Source organism: Balaenoptera borealis (genome assembly GCF_965194805.1).
Source record: "Balaenoptera borealis genome assembly, chromosome: 2".
NCBI lineage: Eukaryota > Metazoa > Chordata > Mammalia > Artiodactyla > Balaenopteridae > Balaenoptera > Balaenoptera borealis.
In genome coordinates this window covers 147,762,911-147,776,961 of record NC_138867.1, presented here as the reverse complement: position 1 = coordinate 147,776,961, position 14,051 = coordinate 147,762,911, and the positions used below count along the sequence as shown (strand labels likewise).

Genomic DNA, 14,051 nt, shown 5'->3' with positions numbered 1-14,051 from the left:
ATATCAATCTTAAAGTAATAAAAGTTGTTTTATAAACATTTTATATTAAAAGTTTAGCATAAATTTTAATTGGGGAGATTTTATTTTTCTATGGTATAATAGAGCAATTACTGATCTTAAGATATAATTAATAATCATTGAGCCCTTAATTGTCTGCATGGCACTGAGTAAGGTGAATTTTTCTCTCATTTAATAAGAGTTATTATGGCTTTATTGTACTTGGACTCGTCCAAAGTCACAAATCTAGTGGCATAGTTGAGATTTGAACCCAAGATTATGTCTCCAAAGCTAGAGGTTTTAATCATTGTCACTCAGTAATTATATGCTCTTCCAAAGAAAAGATTAGTTTTATTCATAAGTGAAATTATAATTAAATTAGATATTTTATTAGTATCATTTCTCCAAATTAAACTGGAATTGTTAAAATTGAAGATAATGTAGATTGCAGATAGGTACATAGATATATATGTGTATACACACATATTCGTAACTCATTATGGATAAGCAACTCATTATAGATAAGCAACATATTCACAACTCATTATAGATAAGATAATGCTTATCATTATAGATAAGCATTATAGATAAGAATAAAATCATCTCTCTATATAGATTGGCAACTCATTCAAATCTTGAATGAATCTTATGAGAGATATTTTTGAGCTGGGGTCCACAATTTAATATTGTACAGTGACTCTGCAAGTTAATACAAGTGGAAAAATGACTATAATATTATGAGAACGATAAAGGGACTTGAGATAGTGTGACTTTACTTAATACTTCAAAAGTTAGACTGAGCTCTTATTTAGCAGACAAAATTTGATTTCCACTAGAGTCTAATTCCAGTCATTACCTTACATCTAATCTAATAAAACCCATGATGAAATCAAAATATATGCAATGAATTTCTTTTGTAATTGTGGCTCTTTTTTCTAGTAACTGATATAACTCTGATGATAAAGGCTTTGGATCCAGTTTAAAGTATTATATTTTATATCTTGAATATTACCTATGGCATAAAATATATGTCAGAAAGGCATTTAACATGAACCATTTTGAAGCTACAAGTTCCTGGATACTAAGATCTAGAAGAATCATACTATTCATATCTATTATTGAAAATATATACAAATAATTTAAATATCTGCTGTGCTTACTTTTTTATTAGGCTCATGTCCCTGTGAGAAAATAGAGTTCTCACATCAGTCAAAGAAAATGTTATACCTGTGTCCTTTGAAAAAGTTCATTGATAACAGAAAAAAACCTAATTTTGTATCATCACGTACTATTTTGATCAAGCATGCCAACCTGATTTAGGCTTGACATCTTTTGTTCTTTTTGTTTTAAGAGAACATGACTGATCTTTGCTTTATTCCCAGCAATTACTCCTTTCCTTTTCCAAAAGAATACCTTAAAGTGTAGAGCACTCGACCATCATTCCAAATTCTCAGCATCCTATTGGGGGTGGTTATCCAGTGTGCATCAGCCTTTTTGGAATTTCTGAAGAAAGTGTCTGGAATCCAGATTTTCCCCACCATGTTGCTATTCAATCGGAGGACTTTAATGGTGCTGTTAAATTTCAGACGTCTGTCATACCACGTTTGGGCAAAAAATATATCAATTGTATATTCCTGTTTTAAAGAAAAAGATGAAATGGAACATCTTTTATATAGTAGGATTGTATTGTAGAGCATTTGTTTCTATTTATCACATATGTTCTCATTGCCAAAACAAAGCAAAGCTACTTTGGCTTTGAATAGTCCAAAAGAAAGCATAAGCTTGGCTAAGGAGACTCACCCATCTTTTGTAGACAATACATTATGAAAAAATAGACCTAAGTGAATTCTGGCAAAAGATCATAGCCCTGATACAGTTGTTTGCATTAGGTATTTATGGAGCAGTTTCTCATGTTATTTTGGGCCAGCTAATTCTTTGTCACGGGGGCTGTCTTGTGTATTTTAGGATGTTTACTACCATTCCTAGTGTCTACCTACTAGGTGCCAGTAGCACCAAAAACAAACCCCACCCCCAAGTTGTGACAACTAATAATATCTCCAGACATTGCCAACTGTCTCTTGAGGAGATCAATTACTCAGGTTCAAAAACCACTGCTATGGTGTAAAAGAAAGTCCAGAACAGTTCTCAAAACAGTTATAAACCAGAGCTCTGGAAGCTAAGCTACCTCACCTCACAATAAAGTGAGGATCCTAGAGAATCTATCTTGTTGGGTAGCATGAAGATAGAAAAGGGGAATACACTATACACAAAAAGCACTTTGTGCCCTGTCTGGCAGATAGCAAACACCCAAAGTAAGGTAACTATTTTTAGTTTTTACTATTACAATTGTTGTCTTCTTTTTATAAACAAGAGGAAATGCACCAATTAAAAGACAATCTTTACTACTGTACTAATCTCTATCACAGAACATATTTAAAAAGTGCTATGATGACAAGTGACTTTGTAATAATTATACCCTCATGTACGTATATATCACTAAAGTGGCAACTTTAATCAAAGAAAAGAAAGTGTGATGTGAATTAGACCTGGAGTCATAACACCCAAGATCTAATTTGCCTATCATATTTAGATATTATTTAGCATGATTTTATAATTCTATTTTAGTCATGTCTGTAAATGAGAAAATTAAAGAACAAACCCTTGGTGTTCTTAGAACATGACCCCCAGTGTTCTTAGAATATGAGAGTTGGGGGATGGGAGTCATTCACATTTCCTAGTCTAATCCCCTCAACCCACCACCATGTATGATGAAGAATAAAAAAAAAAAATCAGGATGAGACTATAATCTTCTTCCTTTGCCTCATTTGCATTGTTCTGGATTATATCTTTGCACTCCTGCCCCTGTATCTCACTGTAATTCACTACATTGTCACTGGGGTAAGTCATACCACTTTGTTTACTAGTTAATTGCATATCTGCAGTCCACAAGTAATGAGAGGGGAACTTCTTCTATGAAATATTCTTTATCAACTAATCAGTGATGTGCCAATAGGTAGAGTAACTCAATAATTTCTGATCCACGTTTTGGCAAACACACACAGACAAAAGGTTTAAAATTCTTTAAACCAGCATTTCATAAACTGATCCTGGGACAGTAGTTCTGGGCACTAGTATTCCTGAAACTGTAAGTTCTGTGTTTAAATAAACTACATATATAGCTGATTCTTCTTAGATATTTACAACTTGCATCAGAATTTTAGTTGTAAAGAAGTAACATGTTAGCATTTGTTTAATGGTTAAACAAGCGAACTTACTTGCATGGAGTATGCAGGTGGTGGTATAGTTTTTTTTAATCAGCCCAATTGAAAGCAATAAATGTTTTTCATCTCTCTGACTCAGTAGAGCGTCCTTATTGCTTCCTTGGCAAACACTATTTTAAAGTTACAGTATCACTATGTTATGTTATGTTATATTATGTTCCAATATAGGCTCCAATCTAATTTCTTATTTCAGATTTGGATAGAAAGCTTTATAAAAGAACAAAGTTACATTTATTGTTAAATCTAATGCACTATTTCCTCTGAGAAAAAATTCTGATTTGAAGCAAACTATGACCTCTTTACACCTTGAATATTCTAAAAAGTAGTAGAGCACTATATTTTATTTTGTAGTAAGCAGGACCTACCAAATAAGCAGTGGGTGTTGAATTTTAAGATTATAGCATTTACCCAAGGTAATTTTATACATATGATCACATTTAATTTTTGTAACAAATCATTAAAAATAATTATCTTTATATTACAAGGGAGAAAAAAGGATCTGAAAGATTCTCTCTCCCTTCCAAATTTTTTTTTGTTGGTATAGCCCTTGCTATTTCCGTGATACCACATTTCCTCTCTAATATGTTAATATAAAAGACAATTAGAAACTTACCATATTGATAGCATTCACTGGACCAATGCTATTTACGTACATGTCTGTGTGAATTAATGTTGGTTTCACTGTAAAGAGAACCATAGAAATATGTGCATATGGAGAAGCATAATATTTTAATGCTTAGTCCTTGTTATTCTAGAAAGAGATTTATTTTGCTACATTAGAAGTGATTTATTCACAGCTAACTTGTTGCTAGTGACTAATTTGCTACATTTCGCTATTTTCAAAGAAGTATCTTAAGCACATAAACACAATAAGCATAGCAGAGTTTTGAAACTGATTATCCTTTTAAGACTATATAAAAATGAATAAATAAGAAAACACTGCTCAGATTTTCTTCATCCATCTCTCAGATATCCTGAATTTTATTATCTTTCCTTTAAGTTCTAGAACTGATTTGGGCATTCTAACTTGATGGGGGCCATATAGAAAAAAATAGCTACTTAGTGATCTAGAAAATAATATGCATTAGAAACATGAAGGAGACATAAAAAGCAACAAGTATTATGAATTGTTTCTGAAACATTCCTCCCTGTTGATTCCTTTTATGACCACTTTATCCTCATTCACCTCTAGCCAATACAAAATCAATCTTCCTCAATGATTTAATGAATTCTGTGACTCATCAAATAATATGAGGAAACCATATGGAAACCCAATACACACCTATTTGTCAAAGAGGACTGATATTAAAAATCATGTAGTATTACATCCATGACCTAATGAATGTGCTCCATTTTCATTTAACATTTAATGAACAAGGATTCATAATACCATTCATTCTGGGCTTCAATTCAACAAGTACATTTCTCTCATCTTTATCCATTTCCCTTGAAGTGCCATGCTGTAATTCTCTGTGATGGATTGGATTCTTCACTCCTCCCTGCATCTGTATCCTTGCCTTCACATCAGTGAGGCTACTTCTCTGCCTCTGAACTTTGAGCCTGACCATTTGACTTGCATTGGCTAATAATATATGGATGAAAGCATTAAGCCTTATGAGCTTCTATTTTCTCTCTTGTTCTTTGCTATTGTCATGAGAAGGATACGCTTAGCTAGTCTGCTGGTCCCAGGAGTGGAATTAGAGTACAGCTTTCTTAAACCTGGCTGAGCTTAGATTAGACCACCCCCAGCAAAGTGCTAAATAAATGCTTATTACTGTATACCACTGAAATTTTGTGGTTGTCTGTTACACAGCTATAGATAAGCAGTATGTCCTTTCTTTCTTTTTTTTAAATTGGTTTTTATTGGAGTATAGTTGATTTACAATGTTGTGTTAGTTTCAGGTGTACAGCAAAGTGAATCAGTTACACATATACATATATCCACTCGTTTTTAGATTCTATTCCCATGTAGTTCATTACAGATTACTGAGTAGAGTTCCCTATGCTATACAGTAGGTTCTTATTAGTTATCTATTTTATATATAGTAGTGTGTGCTTGTTTGTTTTTGATGTTTCTTCAAAAAGAAGTCACTTTTCTTCTATAGTCTTTGTCTGAGATGTCTAGGAAAATTTAAATTTCTATCTCTCAAGCTAACTTGAAAATCATCTTTCTTCATTTTGAACTTATCAGTGCCCTGTCTACCCCCAGACCTGAATGCTGTTTATGCATTCTTTATTTTTACAGTATTTAGTAAAAGTATCATTTATATCCTTCTGGTTATTGAAATGGGCTGATGCTTTCTCCTAATGTGGTAGACTTGTTTTTATCTAACCCACATCACAAAGGGCTTTAACATACCTCCTATATCAGGTCGAAGTTTATTATCATATCCTTCCAGGAGGTTGTTTAAGATGACAGTGACATCACCCTCCGGAACCTTTGGAGTCAAGACCCATGTTTTGTTAGAAGCATAATCTTCATAGTCATCATCAGATTTTTGGCTAGTGAGGCTAAGAAAACAAAATATTGGTCAAGAAACATACAGACTCCATCCAAGTTGACTTTTACTCACAGACCACTGGTAGGAAAGGAGAAATGAAACAGGATGACAGGAATGCGTTGCACTGGATGATAGTGAAGAGTCTCAGCTGAGGGTTAGTGTAGCTAATTAAGCTTCACAGATGTAGATTAAAATCTATTCAAGTATACTCTTCAGTTTTCCACAATGCTCTGTCCTCCCATCTATAAGCGTATCATGTTTTACCCGTTACTTTTGCCTTTTCCATAGTTGATGATCTTCCCGTCCACCTGCCCAACTTCATAAAGGACTTATAAAAAAAAAAAAACACAACGATTTTTGTGAAAGCAGTGCTTAAATGATCATAATGTAGTCTAGGAGTTCAGGCATAATGTCTACTTCTTCCTCCTTTGAGAAATTAACTTGCTCCAACTTATTAATGAAAGTAAGAGACTGATAATTAGATTCACTCCCACAAACTGCCAGACAAGTCTCTCCCCCCTCAACTGAACTACTAAGGAGAGGCTCAGTCTTGCTGCCTTTCCTTCCTCCAGGGTGTGTGTATGTGTATTTTTTTTTTTTTCCCTCACTTGCACTGAAAGCAAGGGCGGTTCATTTATCTTTGATTGTTAAGAACCTGGTACTATGAAGAAAGATGTAGCTGTAGACTTTAAACCACTCTTTATTACAGCAAAAGCTCCTGAGCTAGAAACTCACACTAATGGTTAATGTACTACAATCATAGAAGTGAAATTACCTATTTGGAATAATCAAAAAGTGACATAATATTCTATGATTCAGTTTTCTATGCCAAAACCTATCAGAAAAGCCACAACTGGACCAGAAACTAAGGCTGATTTTGGAAGGATATTGGAAGTCCTATAGTCTGCCTCTCCCCTGCCCCAAACTCCATCCTCTCCCCTCCACACACAAAATGATTATATTTGTCAGATCTAGGGGCAATGTAAAACCTTGCAAAAGCTGTCATTTTAATTTTTATCAATATTTAATTTTTATCAATATGGTTACTTTTGTTGCTTATGTTCAAATAAAAAAATACAAAATAAAGTTTCTCATCCCAGTTCTCATCTTCAGTTTATTTTCTTAAAGATATGGTAAGAAAGAATCTCGTCAGAAATCAAATCACTGCCACATTACCCTGAATATGTATCATATTCTCAAACCATATATTATATTCAATTATACTCATTTGTCAAGATAGATAAATATATACATATATAACATATATATGTATAGATAAATAGATAGATGACTAAATATGGTAGGAGAAAGCTGATTATGTGATTAATCTGGTTTGAGAATGAGGATGGGAGATGAAATTTTAAAAGTAATCACTGGCGTGAATCAACTTAGTAAGCAAGTAATCTTTTTATTCCTTTAAAGCTTTATGAATAGGAAACATAAAAACTGAGTCACACATTTGCATAAAACCTGACATAGCCAGTCTTATATCTTGCACTTCAGTTAACATAAGAACTTTAAACAAAATTTGAATTTCATAGAGCACCCCTAGAGGGTATGTATGATGGGCTGGACAAAGCTTCAACCAGCTCTCAAAGAGAATTACTTCAATGCAGGCAGAGAGCAGTTGTCTGCTAGGAAAATTCCTCTTAAGCCTCAATTCATCATTTCTCTACAGCACTGATGAACTCTGTGTAATAGAGTTCTAATCCTATGACCTAAATTTTACTAGTTTAAGAAGAAAAAAAAAGTTACCTGACAAAGAAATTTTCAAATCTCCCTGATAACTCATTGAGAAAAGAATGTAGTTGGCCCATTGGATGTTGGATGTTATCATGATGAAATTTTATCACTGTTTAATTTGTTCAGGCAAAAGTGCCTTTTCAAAAAAATCACAACTTTTTCCTTCCTTTCTCTCCATCTCTGTCCTTCCCCTTCCCCCTTCCCTCTTTCCCTCTCTGATAAAAGCATCCTATTAAAGTTTCTTCAAGGAAAGGGTATATATATTAAATAGTTTGGTATGCTTGTTCATAGCTCTTCCTCATACTAACAAATAAATAATCCAAGTATGATGGTGTTACCATTATTATTATTTTCTGGCAGACCAGGAGGGAAAAAACATTAAGTGAAAAGAAAAGGGATACTTCTGGGACTTCCCTGTTGGTGCAGTGAATAAAACTCCATGCTCCCAGTGCAGGGGACCCGGGTTTGATCCCTGGTCAGGGAACTAGATCCCACATGCTTGCTGCAACTAAGAGTTCGCATGTCACAACTAAGGAGCCCACATGCCACAACTAAGGTGCTGGCAAGCTGCAACTAAGGAAACCTGGAGCCACAACTAAGGAGTCCACCTGCCACAACTAAGGACCCTGCCTGCTGCAACTAAGACCCCACACAACCAAATAAATAAATAAATAAAAATTTTTTTTTAAAAAGAAAAAAAGTATATTTCTTAAAAGGAATACAACTTTCTAGAATTGCACCAGTAATTCTCTCAGAGTCATCATCTATTGGATGCCATAACAATAATCAAATAGATTATTTCACATAAAAGTGTCAGTGACAGATTTGGCCATACTTCAGGATGCCTACTTAGCCATAAAGAGGTAAAATAGAGTAGAGAAATTAAAAGCATACACTCAGGAGTTAGAAAGTACTGAGTTAGACTTCTGGCTTCATATCTTGCCTGCCACTTACTATTTTATGACCTTGGGCAAATTATTTAACCTTGTTAATCTTCACCAAGTTCTCATCTTTAAAATAGAGTTAATACTAGTATTCATATCACATTTTTGTGCAAGGTTAAGATAATACTTACTAAGTGCTTAGCACAGTACCTGACACATAGCTCTGAAAGTAGATTTATAACAAGAGTTCCAATCTTTTAACTAAAACCTGAATCTACAGATACTGCTTCCAGGCTTTGATCTAGAATGGACTGAGAAGAACTAAAACCAGATGTTACCCAGGAAGAAAAATTATGAACCCCTACATTACAAATAAATGAAGTTTTTATTCTCTAGAGTGTTCCCGGCTGAGGTCTAAATTAATGGGGCTGATGAATAATCTGGAGTTGTTTCCAGATTTGTTAAAAAAAAAAAAGAAAGAAAGAAAAAAACTCTCTCATTCAAAATTGGCTGTTTCTTCAGAATTCTTTGGAGTCAAGACCTCCTCACTTATAGGTGGGCTCTCTAGGGATAATGAAGATGACCATTAGATAAGGCATTCTGTGGAACTGTGAACTCCATGGAAAGCCTGGGCAGAAATAGATTGATAATGATGCAAGAAAACTGACTTAACAGTTGAGTGGGCTGAGAGCAAACATAAACTTGAACTTCTAGCTAAAGGCACCTATCTAAATGTAATGGCCAGGCGCCCAGACTTCAGACTATACTACAAAGCTACAGTAATCAAGACAGTATGGTACTGGCACAAAAACAGAAATATAGATCAATGGAACAGGATAGAAAGCCCAGAGATAAACCCACACACATATGGTCACCTTATTTTTGATAAAGGAGGCAAGCATATACAATGGAGAAAAGACAGCCTTTTCAATAAGTGGTGCTGGGAAAACTGGACAGCTACATGTAAAAAACTATAATTAGAAATGAAATGAGAACACTCTTTACCACTATACACAAAAATAAACTCAAAATGGATTACAGACCTAAATGTAAGACTGGGTACTATAAAACTCTTAGAGGGGGCTTCCCTGGTGGCGCAGTGGTTGAGAATCTGCCTGCCAATGCAGGCGACATGGGTTCGAGCCCTGGTCTGGGAAGATCCCACATGCCGCAGAGCAACTAGGCCCGTGAGCCACAATTACTGAGCCTGCGCATCTGGAGCCTATGCTCCGCAGCAAGAGAGGCCACGACAGTGAAAGGCCTGCGCACCGCGATGAAGAGTGGCCCCCTCTCGCCGCAACTAGAGAAAGCCCTTGCACAGAAACAAAGACCCAACATGGCCAAAAATAAATAAATTAAAAAAAAAAAAAAAAAAACTCTTACAGGAAAATACAGGCAGAACACTCTTTGACATAAATCGCAGTAATATCTTTTTCAATCCGTCTCCTAGAGTAAGGGAAATAAAACAAAAATAAACAAATGGGACCTAATCAAACTCAAAAGCTTTTGCACAGCAAAGGAAACCATAAACAAAATGAAAGACAACCCACAGAATGGGAGAAAATATTTGCAAACAATGCAACTGACAAGGGATTAATCTCCAAAATTTACAAACAGCTCATGCGGCTCAGTATCAAAAAAAATCAACCACCCAATCAAAATATGGGCAGAAGACCTAAATAGACATTTCTCCAAAGGAGACACAGAGATGGCCAAGAGGCACATGAAAAGATGTTTAACATTGCTAATTACTAGAGAAACACAAGTCAAAACTACAATGAGATATCACCTCACACCTGTCAGAATGGCCATCATCAAAAAGTCTACAAACAATAAATGCTGGAGAGGGTGTGGAGAAAAGGGAACCCTCTTCCACTGTTGGTGGGAATGTAAATTGATACAGCCACTATGGAGAACAGTATGGAGGCTCCTTAAAAAACTAGAAATAGAACTACCATACGACCCAGCAATCCCACTCCTGGGCATATACCATGAGAAAACCATAATTCAAAAAGAGTCATGTACCACAATGTTCATTGCAGCTCTATTTACAATAGCCAGGACATGGAAGCAACCTAAGTGTCCATCAACAGATGAATGGATAAAGATGCGGCACATACATAAAATGGAATATTACTCAGCTATAGAAAGAAACGAAATTGAGTTATTTGTAGTGAGGTGGATGGACCTAGAGTCTGTCATACAGAGTGAAGTAAGTCAGAAAGAGAAAAACAAATACCACATGCTAACACATATATATGGAATTAAAAAAAAAAAAAAAGGTTCTGAAGAACCTAGGGGCAGGACAGGAATAAAGACACAGACGTAGAGAATGGACTTGAGGACACAGGGAGGGGAAGGGTAAGCTGGGATGAAGTGAGAGAGTGGCATGGACTTATATATACTACCAAATGGAAAATAGATAGCTAGTGGGAAGCAGCCGCATAGCACAGGGAGATCAGCTCGGTGTTTTTTGACCACCTAGAGGGGTGGGATCGGGAGGGTGGGAGGGAAACTCAAGAGGGAGGAGATATGGGGATATATGTATATATGTAGCTGATTCACTTTGTTATAAAGCAGAAACTAACACACCATTGTAAAGCAATTATACTCAAATAAAGATGTTAAAAAAAGTAAAAAATTAAAATTAAAATTAAATAAAAATATAATAAATAAATGTAATGGCCTTTTGATAAAGGAGCACAATGGTTTACACCTATTCCACTTTCTTACTATACTTAACAGCTTTGCAGTGCAAATAACCTCTCCAATCTTCTCCCATGTACCACTATTTCAAAGTGAGACCTCTGAAGCTTCCCTCACATCAGCTTGTGCTATCACACCCTATTTTTTGATAAATTCATACACTAAGAGTTCAGAGATCATGCTGGAGATTAAGATTGTTAACTTTCTAGATTCTGGGAAAGAACCCACCACTATTACAAATTACTACTGCATTATGTTTCCTCTTCAAAGAGCATTCAAATATCAAAAATAAAACGCTGATATTTAAAAAATAATAATAAAAATAAATAAACGTAACGGCCTTTAGAAGTGATTACTCCTTATTGTGCCCTTTATAGACTAAACATAATCTTTTAAAGGTAAAGAACTGAAGATAACATTACTCTTAAATTAACTTACCATAAGGAAAAGCATTTTTTTTTTGTAGTCTGAGTGATAATTTCTGAAAGACAGTGCCAGAAAAGGTTATAAAGTTTTCATCTTTGAAAGTTTTAAAAAAATTGTTAGAAAGCCATCCAACCAAGAGCCTTGGAGCAGCAGCATAAGATCTCCTGGGAAATTTCTAGAAATGTAGAACCCTGGGTCCCACCTGGACTCCTGAATCAGAATCTTTATTTTAACAAGATCTTCAAGTGGTTCATATGCATATTAAAATTTGAGAATCTCAGTCATAAAGTGTGTGTCATACTCGTGTGTGTGTGTGTGTGTGTTTGTGTGTATGTTTGTGTGTGTGTGTGTTGGGGTGGGATCTTTAAAAAAAAACAGATTCCCAGTTCCCTACTTTAGTTCTTCTGACTCTGAATCTCTCTGTTGTAAATTAGATTATTAATTTTAATTTTCATCTTTACATTTTTATGCATGATTTGAATTTATGCATGATTAAAAACATGTAATGAGTTCATGTTTATAATCAGAAACAAAACTCAATTTTATTTAAGAACAAAGAAGCTTTTAAAAACAAATACTAAATAGATGTTCAGTGAATTAGAAGATCTCGCAATTAGAAGATTTTACTTGAATTTTGGTACATATTTTGGATATTTGCCACTGTGAAGATTAATTATGCAGTTTATGCAATTTTAAATTTTAATCCAGGTATTTCATATTTTCACGGATTCAATAAGCTGTGAGTTTTGTAGGAAGAAAAATCTAGTCATTGTATTCTTCTAGGGTAGTATAACAGCAAAAATTTGGGTGAGAAACAAAAACATTTGTCTTTTCATTTGGGTATCTTCAAATCCATTGGTGTTTGGTATCATAAACACAGAATATATATTTTTCTTTCTCTGCCTACAATCTTCTCTCCAACTCCTAAACCAATATTGGGCATGGCTTATTCCTTCTAAGTTTTCAATTTTCAACACAAGAATCACCTTCTGAATAGGAGTAGAGGTCATTTCTGTTCTATCTACCTTTGTCACCCACCTGACCCTTTATATGTTCTAGCCAGTCCTTTGACTGATTCACAGCATTTGTTACAATGTATGTTTACTGACTTGCTTATTGTCTGTTTCCATTACTAAACTATAAATTCCATGAGTGCATGGAATTTACAATTAAAATTTGTGAAAAGAATCTTTTTTTTTTGCTAACTAGTTTTCCTAAGATAAATAATATTACCAACAACGGCTATTGTTAAATATTTACCATGTTCTACGGATAACTTTAAGGACTTCACATACATTCTCCCACTTAATCTTTAAAACACTGATATTCCTACAATTATTTCCACTTTGCAAATGAAGAAAAACGATGATATTTACCAACAGTCATTTTAGTTTGCCAAAACCAGAATGTTTAACCATTATGCTGCTAGGCTTTGAAAAAAGAATTGGGACCAAAGAATCTGTGACTGTACATTCATCAAAAAAATAAGATCATCTAAAACAAATGGCTGCTCAAGCTCATTTTCCCTTAGGACAATAAATTAGTTTATGCCTGAGTTCAATAAAAGTAAGGCACCTTCAGCACAAAGTTAATAACATTCAAATTTCATAAACTTGCCATTGCAGATACCAATGATTTGATCTCCCCACACTGAGGAAAAGAAGCAGAGCTTGTAATTTAACTTAATGGATGTGATCAGCTGCCTCAAACTCTTTCATGACTTGGAAAGCAATGCACACTGCAAGGGCAAGGCATAAGCTAGTTCATTTCAAAGAATGTCTTCCAGGCACAGCAAAAGGTGGACTTTGGTATATAGTGTAGGAACAGCTATGCCAGGTGAGTATATATCCTCGGAGGGCACAGGGGACTTACAATCTGATCATGGGAGGAGGAGACTTCCTCTGTGCTGTCCTGGAGGACCAGGGATTCCTGAGAAACACTGTGGTTTAGTGAGTAGGAGCATTGGGGCACAAGTTACTCTTTCATACACAGCCTTTAGTGGCCTATGGGATTCTGTATCTCCTAGTAAGGACATGTAAGAACCTGTGCAGAACTTGTTGGGAAGGGTGCTCTATGCACAGGTGAGTACGTGAGTGCATATATGCACAGAGGGTAGAGGGCAGGGGGGGGTAAATTCTGTCGATTCTGTGTGAATTATTCTGCCTACAATGATCCCCTTAGCTCATACCTCGTTCAATTTTTTGATAATTAGGTCAACAGCTGTTGGTAAGTGTGTTTATTTGACTGAGTCAATTATCAGATTATATATTCCTATGTATGAAATGCAAACAGTTTATTAGCAATCGCCAATGACCCGTATCAAATAAATTTCTCTGGGGGTTTATTAGCTCAGATGAATTTTTTTTTGCAAGTATCAAAACATTCAAACTAAATTGGGAGGGATATATAACTTTAAAGCTTAATGTCGGATAAGCCTCATGGTGCTCTGATTCAGCTTCTCAACTATGTATTTAAAAACTCAGACTCTTTCTGTCTCACCCTTCTGTCCTCCA

General features: G+C 35.1%; 1 protein-coding gene across 2 annotated transcripts in view; it reads right to left on the bottom strand.

Annotated features, from left to right (window-relative positions):
• GABRG2 (gamma-aminobutyric acid type A receptor subunit gamma2) overlaps positions 1-14,051 on the bottom strand; it is a 154,149-nt gene that overhangs the window by 93,201 nt on the left and 46,897 nt on the right. For both annotated transcript variants that reach the window (XM_082378782.1, XM_082378783.1), the window contains exons 2-4: positions 5,638-5,789; positions 3,892-3,959; positions 1,411-1,631 (exon numbers count right to left, since the gene is read on the bottom strand). In XM_082378782.1, coding sequence (XP_082234908.1) covers positions 1,411-1,631; positions 3,892-3,959; positions 5,638-5,789 — 441 coding nt within the window. The remainder of the gene's footprint in view (positions 1-1,410; positions 1,632-3,891; positions 3,960-5,637; positions 5,790-14,051) is intronic.